The sequence below is a fragment of the Myotis nattereri genome (assembly GCF_964212035.1).
Source record: "Myotis nattereri genome assembly, chromosome: 2".
Taxonomy (NCBI): domain Eukaryota; kingdom Metazoa; phylum Chordata; class Mammalia; order Chiroptera; family Vespertilionidae; genus Myotis; species Myotis nattereri.
The window spans coordinates 181722452-181738277 of NC_138076.1; the positions used below are offsets into that span (position 1 = coordinate 181722452).

The 15826-nt window shown below is 37.1% G+C and overlaps 1 protein-coding gene across 1 annotated transcript in view; it reads right to left on the bottom strand.

The window, feature by feature from the left end:
* The window catches only part of IRAG2 (inositol 1,4,5-triphosphate receptor associated 2), a 36633-nt gene that overhangs the window by 9172 nt on the left and 11635 nt on the right, over nucleotides 1-15826 (bottom strand). The window contains 9 exon segments of the mRNA XM_081082325.1: nucleotides 136-283; nucleotides 3596-3730; nucleotides 7853-7993; nucleotides 8244-8271; nucleotides 8357-8420; nucleotides 9716-9773; nucleotides 11721-11791; nucleotides 13832-13896; nucleotides 14006-14052. Of these exon segments, the coding sequence (XP_080938451.1) occupies nucleotides 136-283; nucleotides 3596-3730; nucleotides 7853-7993; nucleotides 8244-8271; nucleotides 8357-8420; nucleotides 9716-9773; nucleotides 11721-11791; nucleotides 13832-13896; nucleotides 14006-14052 (757 nt within the window).

The window sequence follows — 15826 nt, forward strand, 5'->3', positions numbered from 1 at the left end:
ATGAGTTCTTCTTTTACTATAACTTTAACCTAAGGGTCTTATATTTAAGACCTAACAAGAAGTAGTAAGAGAGAGAATGAAAGAGGTGAATGTTAGGAAATCATAACTGGCACTATTATCTTAAATTTGTATTACCTTCATCTTCCAGAGGGTTAAAAGACCTTTCATTTTGCAAAAGAACCTGTTTCAGTTCTTCTAATTCAGCGTGTTCTTTGGCATACATTCTCTTCAGGTTTTCTACGTGCTGAATCATTACTTCAACTGCTTTGCTAACCCGGCTTTCCTAGTAGAAAAAAAAAAGAAACACATTTATATTGAAAATATTACCCAGTTTAAAAGATGGTGATTAGAAACATGCATTTATCTTTATCCCTAAATCCCACCAAAATGGTAACAAAGGTATTTCTATTTTAAAAAGACCTGAGTCCACCAGGGCAAATAAAACAGAAGACATAATAGCAATACAAATATGAAAGCCTGCTAGGACGACTCTTGGTAAATGACTAAGACGTGAAAAAGCTGAACCCTAAAGTAAGCAGTAAGAAACGCCTAGAAGCAGCCTAGGAAAGTGCTAAAGGATCAGGGGATAGTGGCATCTCTGGAATTAAGCTCCAAGGTGGAAATGTGAACAGAAGAGATGGCTGAAAATCCATGTAAAAAGTGATTAGACCCACAGATGCCCTCCCTTACTCAAGCCAGCCGAGCAACTACCCTTCCACCACTTTGGTGAAAAACTACGAAGATTAAATAAAGAGGGTCTGTGGGTCAGGGAGGAAGAGATCGTTGATGGTGGCTCATCCTGAAACAAATGGATGTAAGCAAAAGTCTGCATACATGCTGAATAATGAGATCCCTAGCCTTATTCTCCCTTCAAGCTCCCAAACTCTGGTAGCCAGGTTTATACCTCAAGGCAGGCAGCTAGAAGACCTTTCTCCAAGGAATCTAACATCCTAAGATGAAGGTCCTAAAACTGCTGACAGTAAGAGCATTCCAACGAAACACCTAGCTTGTGTGAAGCTCAGGGCCAACAAGAACCCTCCCCACTCAACATACACAGAGCTCCCAATCAGCTGTATAATGGTCCTTCAGATGTTGGAGGAAAGCCTCTAGCACAAAAGAAGAACATAAAAACAGAAAAAAGCAAGCTGGAGGAAACAAACCAGAGAAAAACAAAAACTTCAAGGAAACAACCAATATCTTCAGAGTTACAAATTATTATTGCATCTATGAAATAAGAATAAGGTATTAGTTAAAAGCATTCTGAAAACAGAGAGACTGGAATTTAAAAATATGACAAAAAATTTTTTTTACAGGAGAAGACAGGGAAGAGATGATGATGGTTTAAGGAGAAAGTGTGAAGTTGATATTTAGAAGAGAGGGAGGGTGAATCATGGGAGGCCCTAGGAACCCACATGAGGTTTGTGATAATGAATTTCAAGAGAGCTAGTCAGTATATAGGTGTGATGTTTTCTATCTATGCAGGTATGAGCAGGTGGGGAAGTGCATTTAAAAAGCATTGTAGATTTTCTAAATGAGTAAAATAAAATAAGAAAGGGAAAAGTGTTGAGGGGTTTATGCAAAGAAGTGAATATTGCGTTTGTGGAATTTAAGCTTGGTCAGGAGAAAAGAGAAGCCAACAGCAAGATGAGAATCTGTGAAAAGATGCAAGGGAACAGATCGATAGAAGAACTAAATATTCATCTTCACAGGGGAATATCAACACATATCTAAAAACTGAAAAGAAATCACTAAGTGACAGAATATGCATGTTAGAGGTATAGATAAAACAAAACAAAAAAACCCTCAAAGAGTTGAAAGCTATTTCTCTTGAATGTGGAAAATCCTATCTACTAAAGAGGGAATATGCTAATTGACCCTCATGCTGTCGCAAAGATGGTGGCACCCACAGCCAATAAAGAGGGAATATGCTAATTGACTGCCCCACCCTCAAATATGGCGGTGCCCACAGCCAATAAGGTAGGAATATGCTAATTAGCTGCCCCACCCTCAAAGATGGCAGCACCCACAGCCACAAGATGGCCAGCAGGGGAGGGCAGTTGGGGGCAATCAGGCCAGCAGGGGAGCAGTTAGGTGTCGATCAGGCTGGCAGGGGAGTGGTTAGGAGGTGATCAGGCTGGCAGGCAGAAGCGGTTAGGGGCAATTAGTCAGGCAGGCAGGCGAACGGTTGGGAGCCAGCAGTCCCGGATTGTGAGAGGGATGTCCAACTGCCGTTTTAGACTAGATCCCATAGGGCCTAAACTGCTGACAGTAAGAGCACTCCATAGGGATTGGGCCTAAAACAGCAGTCGGACATCCCCCAAGGGATCCCAGATAGGAGAGGGTGTAGGCTGGGCTGAGGGACACCACCCCCACCCATGCACAAATTTCGTGCACTGAGCCTCTAGTGGGATAATAAGCCTTTATTTAGAACTACTTAACTTTTTTTTAAAAAAATATATTTTATTGATTTTTTACAGAGAGGAAGGGAGAGAGATAGAGAGTCAGAAACATCGATGGGAGAGAAACATCGATCAGCTGCCTCCTGCACATCTCCCACTGGGGATGTGCCCGCAACCCAGGTACATGCCCTTGACCAGAATCGAACCTGGGACCCCTCAGTCCGCAGGCTGACACTCTATCCACTGAGCCAAACCGGCCTCGGCAACTTTTTATTTTTCAAATATGTTTTGTTTTAGAGAGAGAGGGAGGGAGAGGGAGAGAGAGAAACATCGATGAGAGAGAAACATTTACATTAATCGGCTGCCTCCTGCACACATCCTGCTGGGGATCGAGCCAGCAACCCAGGCATATGCCCTGGGTAGGGAGTCAAACCTGTGACCTCTTGGGGCATGGGTCAGTGCTCAACCACTGAGCCACACTGGCCAGGAAAGCTACTTAACTTTTTAAAACTATGTATACATAACTTTATTAAAAATAAAATATTATTATATAGTGAGGGGATAAAAAAGGAAGTAGGATATTAAAAGTGTATAACAAATGATCAAACTAAAATTCTCTCTACACTTAAATTTCTCCTTCTTAGGAAAATATATTTTACCAAATTTGTTTAGGTATAGATTACAAAAATTAAAGTCTTCCCACAAAGAAAATTTGAAATTCTACTTCTCTATGAATAAGTGTGCAAAGCTGCATAACTGAGGATATTTATTATAGTAGTGTTTACAAGAGCAAAATATCAAGTATATTCTGAAATGACTAAATATAGGAAAAATAATTTATGATCTATTCAACCAATACCATAAAATAATGTCACTTATGGATTTATACCACACAGAAAGCTATCTGTGCTATATGTTGAGTGAAAAAGAAGCAGATTATGACACTGTATGAAGGCAGTGTCTACAAAACTATAACAACATTTTTATAATGACTGTCACTGGCTAATACTATTATGAGAGATTCTATTTTACATTTTTATTCACATATGCCATTTTTCATTCTTCTGTATTAAACATATATGTCTTGTACAATAAAGAGTTTTCTAAAACTTATTCTTAGAAATATAATCTATAATTTCAGGGAAAATAATCATTTTAGTAATTTCATTATAACTACAGAAATAGAGAAAGATTACCTGATTAATGGCTCCCAACATCTCAGCCCTACTGGCCACTCGTAATGTGCACTGGCTGAGGAACGTTATACTGTTCTCCAGCTTCTTGATGATCTCCTGGGCCTGGTTGTCATCTTCACAAAGAGGTGTTAACAACTGCACAGAAAGCAAGGCATTAGGAAGCATCCAACCCCCAAATCCAGCAAGCGATCCTAACACTATATTGTAAGTGCAGACAACAGTCAAATCTCAATTTTCTTGGTGGAGAATGAAAAGCACTGCTAAGACCAATAATGAAAGATACTGAAATATTAATACCTTTATTGGCTATCAAGTAGGCTTATGCAGGGGCTCACAAAGCCTTCTATATCTATTCTTGATCCCTTCGTCTCAAATTTGCCCCACCTTTATGTGTATTTATATTTTTCTTCTACAATGGAATGGGCGTAATTGGTAATATTAAGAAATACGCTTATAAACGAGTTGGATATATTATTGAGGAGCATAGCTTGAATTTTTTAAGAAAAGCAATGAAAATATACTGAAATTAGGTATGGTTCTGACTACTACACTTGCTCTTCCTTTGTTGACAAAGTGACTGGGCTGATTATGTGGGTATGCCTTCATTGCCATATGAATATTTCTCTCCAACCTGTGCCCTTCATGCAAAATGATGGCCTTCCCTTGGAGGACCATCCTTCTCACTGGGGTGGGGACAGAATTAAGAGAACAGCGAGTTTGGAAGCAAACAAGCTACTGCTCCCTAGCTGTGTGATCATGAGCATATTTTGAAGACTTGCCCCAATCTAAAACACCATACACTTTGTATAGCAAAAAAAAAAAAAAGAAAAAGTTCTACCAATAAAATTATAAGGTAATATTGACTGTAAATTGCACCCTAATTATAGAAAGGTTATAGTGTCAAACTTTCTGATTTACTTTTTTCCTCATCTGTCAGGAAAAGACAATTCTATCTCCTTTCCAGGAATACTGTGACATGAGAGGTAACAGATGCCAGTTGTTTGCTACACAGTAGGTGTTCAATGAATGGCAGACACTTCTGAAGCAGACAGACATGTATGAGTTGCTAATCAATTGGAATAGCCATTATCAAACACACAATTTCCTTGATAGTTTAAAAAACCACCTTAATTGTAAAGGGGAGAGCATATATTAGTTCTCAGCCAAAGGAAATGGTTTAAGAAAACTGAATTGTGAAGAAATAGACTATTTGAATAAATCAATAACTAGTAAGGAGATTGAAAGAGTTATCAAAAATACCCCAACAAAACGAAGTCCAGTACCAGGCTTTACTGGAGAATTCTACCAAACAACTAAAGAATTAACACCAATCCTTCTGAAATTCTTCCAAAAAATTAAAAAGGAGGGAATACTTTCAAGACAATTCTTTGTAGCCAGTATTATTACACTGATACCAAAGCCGGACTACAAGAAAATTACAGACCATTATCCATTATGAATACTTATATAAACATTCTCAACAAAATATTAGCAAACTGAATTCAATAGCACATTAAAAGGTCTGTACCTATGGCCAAGTAAGATTGGTTCTTGGAATTAAGGATGGTTTCACATATACAAATCAATTGATGCAATAAACCACATTAAGAGATTAAAAGATAAAGCCACCTCATCATCTAAATTATTGCAGAAAAATATTTGACAAGATTTAACACCCTTCATACCAGTAATAAAAACATTCAAAAAAACTAGAAATAGAAGGAAACTAACTCAGTATAATAGAGGGCATAGATGAAAAGCCATCAGCTAACAATATTTAATGGTGAAAGACAAAATTTTTTCTATAAGATCAGGAACAAGGCAAGATGCCTACTCTCACCACTTCCATGCAGTTTAGTACTGGAAGTCCTTGCCAAAGCAATTAGGCAAGTGAAAGAAATAAAATGCCACATTGGAGAGAAAGAAGTAAAATTATTCCTGTTATATAACCCCAAAGATTCCACAAAAGACTGTTAGAATAAATGAATTTAGCAAAGTCATAGGATACAAATCAACATACAAAAATGAATTGCATTTATATACACTAACAATGAACAATAAAAAATGAAATTAAGAAAACAATTTCATTTGCAATAGCATTACAGAAAATAAAATACTTAGGAATAAATCAAGGAGGTAAAGATTTGTACACTAAAAACTATAAAACACTGCTGAAAGAAACTAAAGGCACATACAACAAGGGAAAGACATCCTGTGTCATATATTGGAAGACTTCAATTCATATATATATAAAAGTCAAAAGGTATACAGTGGAAAAAAAAAAAGATGCCCATACCACCAAAATCAGTCTACAGATTTAATGCAATCTCTATTAAAACCTCAATGGAATTTTTTGCAGAAATAGAAAAATTCATCCAAAATTCATATGGAATCTCAAAAGACCCCCAAATAGCCAAAACAACTTTTAAAAAAGGAACAAACTTGGAGGATTCGTACTTCCTACTTTCAAAACATTACAAAGCCACAGTAATCAAAAGTGTACTGGCACAAAGACAGACATATAGATCAATGGAACAGAATACAGTGCCCAGAAATAAACCTATGCATATCGGGTCAAATTATCTTTGGCAGTGGTGCCAAGAGTACACAATGAGGAACAGGCTTATCTCTTCAACAAATGATGTTGGAAAAACTGAATAGCCACATGCAAAAGAGTGAATTGGAACTCTCATCTTATATCATATATAAAAATCAACTCAAAATGGATTAAAAAACCAAAACTATGTAACTCCAGAAGAAAATATAGGATAAAGCTTAATGACGTTGGATTTGGCAATGACTGCTTGGATATGACACCAAAAGCACAGGCAATAAAAGCAAAAATAGACCAATAGTAATACAGCAAACTTAAAAACTTTTGTGCATCAAAGGAGAGTGAAAAGGCAACCAATGGAATAGGAGAGAGTATTTGCAAATCACACATCTTACTGAAAAGTTGACAAAGGACCTAAATAGACATTTTGCTCCCAAGATGATACACAAATGGCCAACAAGCATATGAAAAGATGCTCAACAAACCTAATCATCAGGGAAAGGCAAATAGAAAACCACAATGAGATACTACCTTTCACCCATTAGGATGGTTACTATGGAGAAAAAAAAAAAATAAGCAAAGAACCTGTTGGCTAGGATGTGAAGAAATTGAAACCTTTGTGCACTGTTAATAGGATTGTAAAATAGTGTAACCACTATGCAAAACAGTATGGTTGCTCCTCAAAAAAACCCATAAAACTAGAACTCCATGTGATCCAGCAATCCCACTTCTGGGAATATTTCTAAAATAACTGAAAGCAGGGTTCTCAAAGAGATATTTGCACACCCTGTTCATAGCAGCAATGTCCACAATAGCCAAGAGGTAGAAGCAACTCAAATGTCCATCAATAAATGAAGAAACAAAATGTGGTATATACACAAATGGAACATTTTATTCAGCCTTAGGAAGGAAGAAAACCCCGTCATATGCCACAACATGAATTGACTTTGAAATAGTATGCTAAGTGAAATAAGTCAGTTACAAAAAGACAAGGACTGTATGGTTCCACTTATATGAGGTAACTAAATTAGTCAAATTCATAGAAACAGACAGTAGAATGGTGGTTACCAGGGCTGTGAAGAGGGGGAAGGGAGAGCTGAACATCTGTTCACAACAATGTAAATATAGGTAACACTACGGAACTGTACACTTAAAATGGTTAACATGGTAAATTTTGCTAGGTGTCTTTTACCACAATAAAAAATACAGAGCATGGTTCCTAAACTTTTATTTTTCTTTCCCACAATTAGCCCTCTTAGTTTCCCAACCCATCTCTATATTTATTGTGACTTCCCAAAATGGAAGAATAGTAGTTGTTACACTGCTCTGTAACCTTACAGAGGGCTCTCTGGTTTTTTAGTTAATTAGATGGAAATAGACTTTTGATTATTTTCTTTGAATATTAAAATTGATATGATCTCCTATTTCTCAGTTTTCTGTCTGATAACTTTTCTGCCTGAAATCTATTTGAAAATATAGAACGAAGTCAGAGAACTCATACGACTAACTTAAAAGGCATTTATTGTTTATTTCTTATTCTCTCCGATTAGTGAATCTTTTTTATTTTACCCTGATTCTGAATTCTTACCTCCTCTTAATTCACACTGGGAGTGCTTGGTACTTGGTGTCAGTTTCAGTCAAATCAGTAAACTTATATGCAATTTTAAAAACATTGCACAGTCCCCAAATGTTGTGATTCTTACCTCCAACAGCTTCACACAGTTAGTGATTTCTTTCTTCAAATTTTCTTCTGCCAAGTCACGGGTTCTTTCCTCAAGCTTCAGTCTTTTCTCTAAGGTGAACCAGTCACACTTAAATCCCAAAGATAATCTGAGAAATTCGGCCTGTTGTCAAATTAACATGAAGGTCAAGGGAGAAAACTGGATGTAGTCAAATATCTCAGTTTAATACTGAATTATACTGAGGCATTTCTTTCTCTTCTCAGCAACATAGTGTTGACATGCATAGACTTGACCTGCACTTTGTCATCACCAAATGTACAGCAGCTGTGCAAAAGTGTGAAGCGACTATACGCAAATGAGCCTGAAACACTTTTTAAACATTAAAATAAAAAAACATTTACTTTAAACTCACCTCTACCTCCTTCTCATTTGCAGAAGTGCTGTAGGATAAGACAAAGAACTTATTCAAACACAGTTCAACAGAAAAGCAAAAAACGTTAGCAGGCTATGTGAAGAAGAGCTTACTTGTCGCTTTGTTTAAAGTTAACCAATTTCACAGTGGTTACAGGAGGAGAGGAAACGGCAGCGTCTATTAAAAGACAGTCAGATATTATTTGGTTAAAAAGGCTTATTAACAGCAACAGCTAAAGGCACATTCAATAAAATGTTATGCCCTCTCATCACTAAACAAAGGCATTTCACTGAAATATGTCTGAGATGATAGCTAGCTAATAATGCATTTGCTGAAACATAGCTTAATGTTTTGCTATGCTACTCATTCGGCATGTGAATGAATAGTCTTTGACTCAAGAGACAGCTCAATTTTTTCTCTTTGCATTTGAATGTTGTTTGACTTGATCGTGTGGCTAAATGCATACCTTCCTCTGGTGCCCTGGTTCTTTCATAGCAAAGTTAGAATAGCAGCAGCAAGAGTAATAGTGATTGTAGTACTAGTAGTAAGAATAATAATAGTGTGATAATAATAATAACAATACTGATACTGATAACAACAACATCAACAATACACATGGTCTCAACCATTCAATCACAGGTTTACTACATGCCAGTCCCACGCAAAGCTCGTTATCTGTACTAGTGACACTCTTAACGACAACTTCACAAAGAGGAGAAGTATCAACTTCATCAGACCATTTACAAAATAAGGATGATATTATTGTTCTATAGTAGCTAACTTTTATGGAAACTTCTCTGCCTAACACTTTCCTAAGTGCTTCAAACATAATTTATTCAATCCTCACAGTAAAACGTCTGTGATAGATACTGTTATTATCTGCAGTTCACAGACTAGGAAACCGAATCACAGCTTACCTACCACACATAGGTATTTGGGAGACCTAAATAAAACTATGTACATAAAGAATTTAGCACATAGAATGTTCTCCATAAAGGGTAACATCTTTTTACTCATCTTTTCCATTTTGCAGATGAGAAAATTAAGACTCAAATTACATAACTTCCCAAAGTCAAAGCTAGTCAGAGACTGACCCAGTATAGAGTCTGCGTGACCACAAAGCCTGAATTCTGCCCACTACTCCCTCCTATTAAAGGTGAAATGGGGAGGGAAGCTTAGAGCACTTGTTCTTTAAATACTGACTCATGAACTTGGAGAATTTACTCCCAACATTGGCATGGTTCTTAGTTCACAACAGGACAGTAGTCCTCTGGGGTCTAACAATCAGTGGCAACATTAATGTGACTTTTTGAAAACAATACAAACGGAATCAAGAATCAGTTCTATTGGCTAATTTTATCTAGTAATGCACAATTTGTAGATGCCACATCTGTACTCAGAAAGACTTCACCCATAAAAATGCCAGCAGGAAAAAAAAGTTCACATGGGGGTTCAGAGAGAACATGCCTTACCTCCTGTGACACATTCTTTTCTAGGCTCATTTATTGTTTTGGTTTCCTCTTTGGCTTCCTAAAATCATAAAGAGATTTTATTGTTGTACATCGAGTGGATATCCTTTATAACCAACTTCCTGTCCTCCCCTAACCCTACCTGGTCAAAACACTAAAAACAAACAACAAACTGTCCTAGGGTTAAAGAAGAAACAGGACTGGCCCCAGGGGGGTTTCCAATCTAGTTGCAGCACGAAGGACAGAAATATATGAAAAGCTGCAAACAGGATACAAGTTACCACTAAGCAAACTAGGATGAATGGCTAAATAAATGGGATCTAGATAAGTAGGTGCATGGCAGAGGAGGAAGAGAGACGCATGGCAGAGTAGCATGGAAAGTCTCTGCTGACATGCAACATGCGGAAGCCCGATGGAGAGGTAGGATCGGATGGATGAAGAGGGAAAGGGGGGTGGGGTGTTCTAGGACTATCGCATGCAATGGGTTATTGGAGAAACTGTGGCAAAAATAACGGCCAAGATGGTGCTGTTCGGCTTTTACTCCATATGAAATTACTTGGAGGTCACTGATCACCTCTCTTACAAATGTATCTATACAACAAGAATCTCCATAATAAGAGGGTTATATTGCACTGCCTGGGCAATCTGATAGGAAAGCTGTAGGTATACAATCATTTTATGATAATAATTACTCAGCATTCTTAGAAATTTTCCATAAAAATGAGTCTAAGTCAAATTTCCTTCGTAGAGCCACTGATAACCATATCATGTAATTTGGAGGCAGTTGAAACTAAGACCGATAAAATGTAACAATTGCAACACTACAGGCAAAGCACTGGATCGTTCTTGTCAACATTAAAATATTCTGAAGTTTTTTGAATCCTCATTCAACCCCGTGACCGCTTCCAGCTATGACATTTTCTCCCTCTCCTGACCTTCATGGCCACGCTCTGGGAGGAGTTGTCCATGGTTGAGTTTCCAGTTCTTTGTGTCCCATTAGTCAACAACAAACTACTCTACTCCTATACCCAACACACCAAGAAAACTGCTCTCTCAGTTATCAGTGAAGTCCCTACTGCCAAATCCAAAGGATATTCTCCAGTCTTTGTCCTACTTGACTTCACTGTGGCATCTAAGACAATCCATTACCCTTTCTTTTTTGAAGATGTCTCTTCCCTTGGTTCTGCTCTCCCAACACCTCCCCATCACGACAACACCTCCTCCTCAGGCTCCTCTGCATTGCCTTCTCATATTAGAAAATGGAATCATTGAGAGTTAATTATCCTCAGTGCTCTTTTGCTGACTGCCAAATCCTTGGGAGATCTTATCCACAGACTTGGTTCTTTGCTGATAACTCACAAATGTGTATCTGCTTCTAAAAGTCCCATTGGCAAGTTTAAGAAAATGGGTTTATACTAGTAGTCACATATGAAATCTCCTTACAAACTATTGATGTCTCACATCGGCCTGAAACTTTATTTCCAACTGATCTTATTTTACCCCACAAATTCTCCTCTTCTTACTCCCTCCCTCCTCTCATGTTCTGTGTTCATACCTCCTCCATGACATCTCTTTTGGCCTCTCACCCCAAGCATTTTCCTTTCACATCACTCATCGCACTCCAATTATGGAGTAACTGTATGCTTCTTCTCCTAATTAGAACATATCTTTAAGATAGATATCAGTGTTTTATTCAACCTTGTTTATTAGTGCTTTCACTTATTTAAAAGTCTTCTACTGATTGATATTGGGCTTGTTTTCAGTAGACCTTTGAAGAATAAATGAGTGAATTAAAGACTCTGCTGTGTGAGCTGGGACAAGCCACAGGGATGCTTTGGCCTCAACTTTCTTATAAAATATTTGTATAATTACATTCTTCTAACCTCATGATATTTTGAAAGGAGAAAATGAGATAGTGCCTTTAAGAGTATTTTGCAAACTTAAAGGAACAGTTCCACCATTGTAATATATCATTACTTTTATTGTTAACGCATATATATTTCCTTACCAGTTTTAACATGGTTTTGTTCTCATTCACAGAGCTTTGGAGTGCAATATTCTCATGAGCTGGACTTGCGTCTATGAGAAAAAGAAAACACACTAAACAGTTGGGGAGCTGTATCAAAAAAAGAGGAAGAAATAGTGAGGGTGGCAATATGAGCAGACTAGTGAGTGGCACAAGCCTTAACATGTGAGATAAATTCATACTGCATAACTTGAAAGGTGCCCATTGATTCAGAATCAAGACTAGAGAAGCGGAGGTTCCCAGGGAAGCTAGCCATATAATTAGTAGAAATTAACATCTGTATAAATGGCCTTCAAATACTCCAGATTTTAATATCTTTTTAAAGGCTGCTGCTGCTTTGTTAAAAAACAAGCACATTACTAGTATAATTATAGAAACTGGATGAAGGAAGGATGGGCAATTAGTAGCTTAGTAGCTTTTTTATAGCCTGACAAACAGGTTTTTTAAAATTACATACCTAAGGCTGATAACAGAAGATCGCCTTCTAAAATATGTATCTTTCTAAGTAAAATGTCATCAAACTAAGAAGAGAAGATGGCTTTTAAATTATGCCATTCCTTTGTGTAATTTCCCCTTATTTTTGTGTATTTTATTTGCATTGTAATGTGCTTAATAATGATTTTCCTCTTCACAGGATCCATTGTCCTGAATTTAGCTCAGTGTAGGCACAAAAGTTAACAGCTATAGGTAGGTTTTGTTCCTTTCTGCTTAAGAAAAAAAAAATAGTTGAAGACTGTGTTATATTTTCAAATTTTTATGGAAATAAGAACAAAATGGTAAACACTTCTTCAGAGGTATAAATTTTTTCCCTGTGGAAATTTCATTTTCATTTTTCTTTAAGTTTTAAGACAGATAATAAATTCATATGGTCCATGCATTTAAAAATTTAAAATGTTTCACAGTGAAAATTTGTCCTCCCATCCATGCCATACAGAAACCCACTTTCTGTTGTTTTAGCTACCCTTCCAAAGATATTTTATACATACAAAAAACTTTTTTCTGTCTTTCTTTTAATAAATTTTTACATGTAATACATAATTATTGGTGAGTGTGGTTTTCTTCTTCAAGAAATAATAGTTCCTAACCTTCCAAGAAAACAGGTTCCTTATATATGTTTTATGAATACATATAAGTATTTCATTACATGGATATGTCAAAATATATTAACTAGTATTCTATCCTACTGATAGTTAACTTGTTTTCAATATTTTGTTATTACAGACAATACAGAAAATAAATTCATACATATGTCATATTGTATGTGTGTACTTAGATCTATAGAATAAATTCCCTGAAATCAAATTGTTTTACCACAAGATATGCACATTTAACATTTTGGTACATATTGGCAAATTCCCCTCCATATTATTTATAATAAGTGGTGTCTCACTCGGAATGGTTGACAATAACTACTTTATTTTCAGAGTCAAGTGGCAGAAAGGATCTAACATGTCATCTAGTTAGTTCTTTTGCCTCCTGAATGGGACCAACACTAATTGGTCTATCTCATAACCTAATAGATTCTAACTAGGGTTCTGGAATTTCCTTTGGCTCAGATTCTACATCTGAGCCAAAGTCGAGACCCAGTTGTGGCTAATCAATCTTTGACATAAAGAAAATTTTATTGAATATATTGTAATTTTGGTTTTATATACAAAATTGAAAAAAAGGGTTGGTAACATTACCATATGTAAAGGCAATAGTCATCTCTTGGACTTAATTTCTCTAAATTAAGTCTCCAAATTCTTTTTAAAGGATAATGCTACGGAGAATAGTTACCCTACTAGCTTATAGGCCTGCTTAGTGTTTCAGATTGGAAACCATACTTGATCCCTTTAAGAGCTTACCTTTGACTTTTATCACAGCAGAATCTGACCTTCTACCCTTCTTTTTCTCACAGAGTGATTTACAAGCAAGGCAACCAGAAGCCTTATTCAAAGTTTCTGACAGGAAGAAACTAAGAGCACGAAGACTATGCAAAAGTATTTGCCTGTGTTCTTTTCATTTGCACACACGTCAGCAGGGCTCAGGACCTCAAGCTCACAGTTATAATACTAACACTCGATGTGGATATCTTTTCCGAGTCCACTCACCACTTGAAGTTACAGTACTCTCAGTGGATGACGTGGGTCCAGGAGATGATACTGTGGAATAGTCTCTGCCAAAAGAGTGGAAGAAATATTTTGAGGTGTCAGGCCCAAAGAAATCTCTCAAAAATTAATTGAATATGCACACAAATTCACACACATACAACAGACAAGGCAAACCTGGACTGTGGCAGGCTCTCAGGAGTCAAGCGTTCAATAGCATTCTCCTCAAGGGGAAAAAAAAAGGGGAAAAGGAGAAATAAGTCCAACAATTTGACATTTTCCATTCCAGAAAGGTGGTTTTAAGCAAACATGTTCATATAATTTTAAATGAACCTATATTGACTTAGCTCTTTTGGAGAGGATATAGAGATGGGATTACACAGGGCAGATGGATAGGCCTACTTTCTCAATGCTGTACTCACAAAAAAAATCCAACTTGAAGTATACTTCCAAGTCCAATATTTAAATAAAACCTGACAAATTCTTGGGCAAAACAAATTCTAAACATAAAGGGCAGGTCGAGTTTGTTTCATGTTTTAAGTCAAGTTTTCTTTAAACAGAACATTCTATGTGGACATAAAACATTTCTACTTATGGAGATATTACTCAACCTAAAACTTTTGACCTGGTGGTTTTAAAATGGTTCTCAATTTTCTAGCTTGACAGATCAGACACTTTAAACTTAATCAAATTCTCAAAGATCTAAAGGATTCCCTCTAAGGCAGCACCTATTATTAGGTGCTCAAATGGGCTTAACAAGTCCCAGCCTGCTTGGCCAAATGTTTGAAAATCTCTTTTGAACTTAGTCTCTATCAGGAGCTCCTAATTTGGGGGGAACTTTGGGACATTATGGGTGATAAGTTCACTTATTCTATTTCAAAAAATACAGTAGAACATAGGTTTCTCTGTAATCGTAATATTTTCTAATAAGCATATTTTCATTACTATTTGATCTATTTAGGAAAATAAATTAAAATTTAATAAAACTTAAATTATTTGGACATATCAAAAACCTGCACATGTCCAGCCAGCATGGCTCAGTGGTTGAGTGTCGACCTATGAACCGGGAGGTCACGGTTCGATTCCTGGTTGGGGCACATGCCCGGGTTGCAGGCTTGGCCCCCAGTAGATGGTGGGCAAGAGGCAGCTGATCAATGATTCTCTCTCATCATTGATGTTTCTATTGCTCTCTCCCTCTCCCTCTGAAATCAATTAAAAAATATTTTTTTAAAAAGTTGTCTTAAAAAAAACACCTCTGCACAGACGATGAAAAAATGGGCACATTTAAAGTATTCCATAATCAAACATAAAATGTATTAACTGCCACAACCAACAACAGGTTTCCGTGGCGGGATGCTGGGTATCATACACAGTAGTTAGAATCCATCCAAGGTAAACCTGACCATAGCCACACAAGAAGTGAAGGTCTACAAGAGTTTGCTGAATGTGTTACCCAGTACAATACCAGCAGCTTACATCTATCTGTTGAGTACATTAAAATTTACAAACGCCCTTTTATGTATCATCTCATTTAATTTCCCAACAATCTGATGCAGTGGGTTTTAACAAGAAAAGGTTACTTTTTAGGTAGGGAAAGTAAAGCCAATGAATAAATGAATTTCCCAGGAATATTCAGAATGGTGGTGTCAGCCTGTAAACCCAGATCAAAATAAATATAGTGTCCTCTCCCCTGTAAACAAAACTGTTTCTGAGCCCTAGCAAAGTGTTGGCCTGCAGACTGAAGAGTCCTGGGTTCGATTCTGGTCAAGGGCACATACCATGGTTGCAAGCTCTATCCCTGGACCTGGTCGGGACACATGTGGGAGGTAACCAATCGATGTGTCTCTCACATCAATGTTTCTCTCTGTCTCTCCCGCCTCCCTTCCACTCTAAGAAATCAATGGAAAGATATCCTCGGGTGAAGATAACAACAACAACAAACACACACAACCCCCCCACCCCCCACCAAAACTGTTTCTGAGATACCCTAACCCAGGC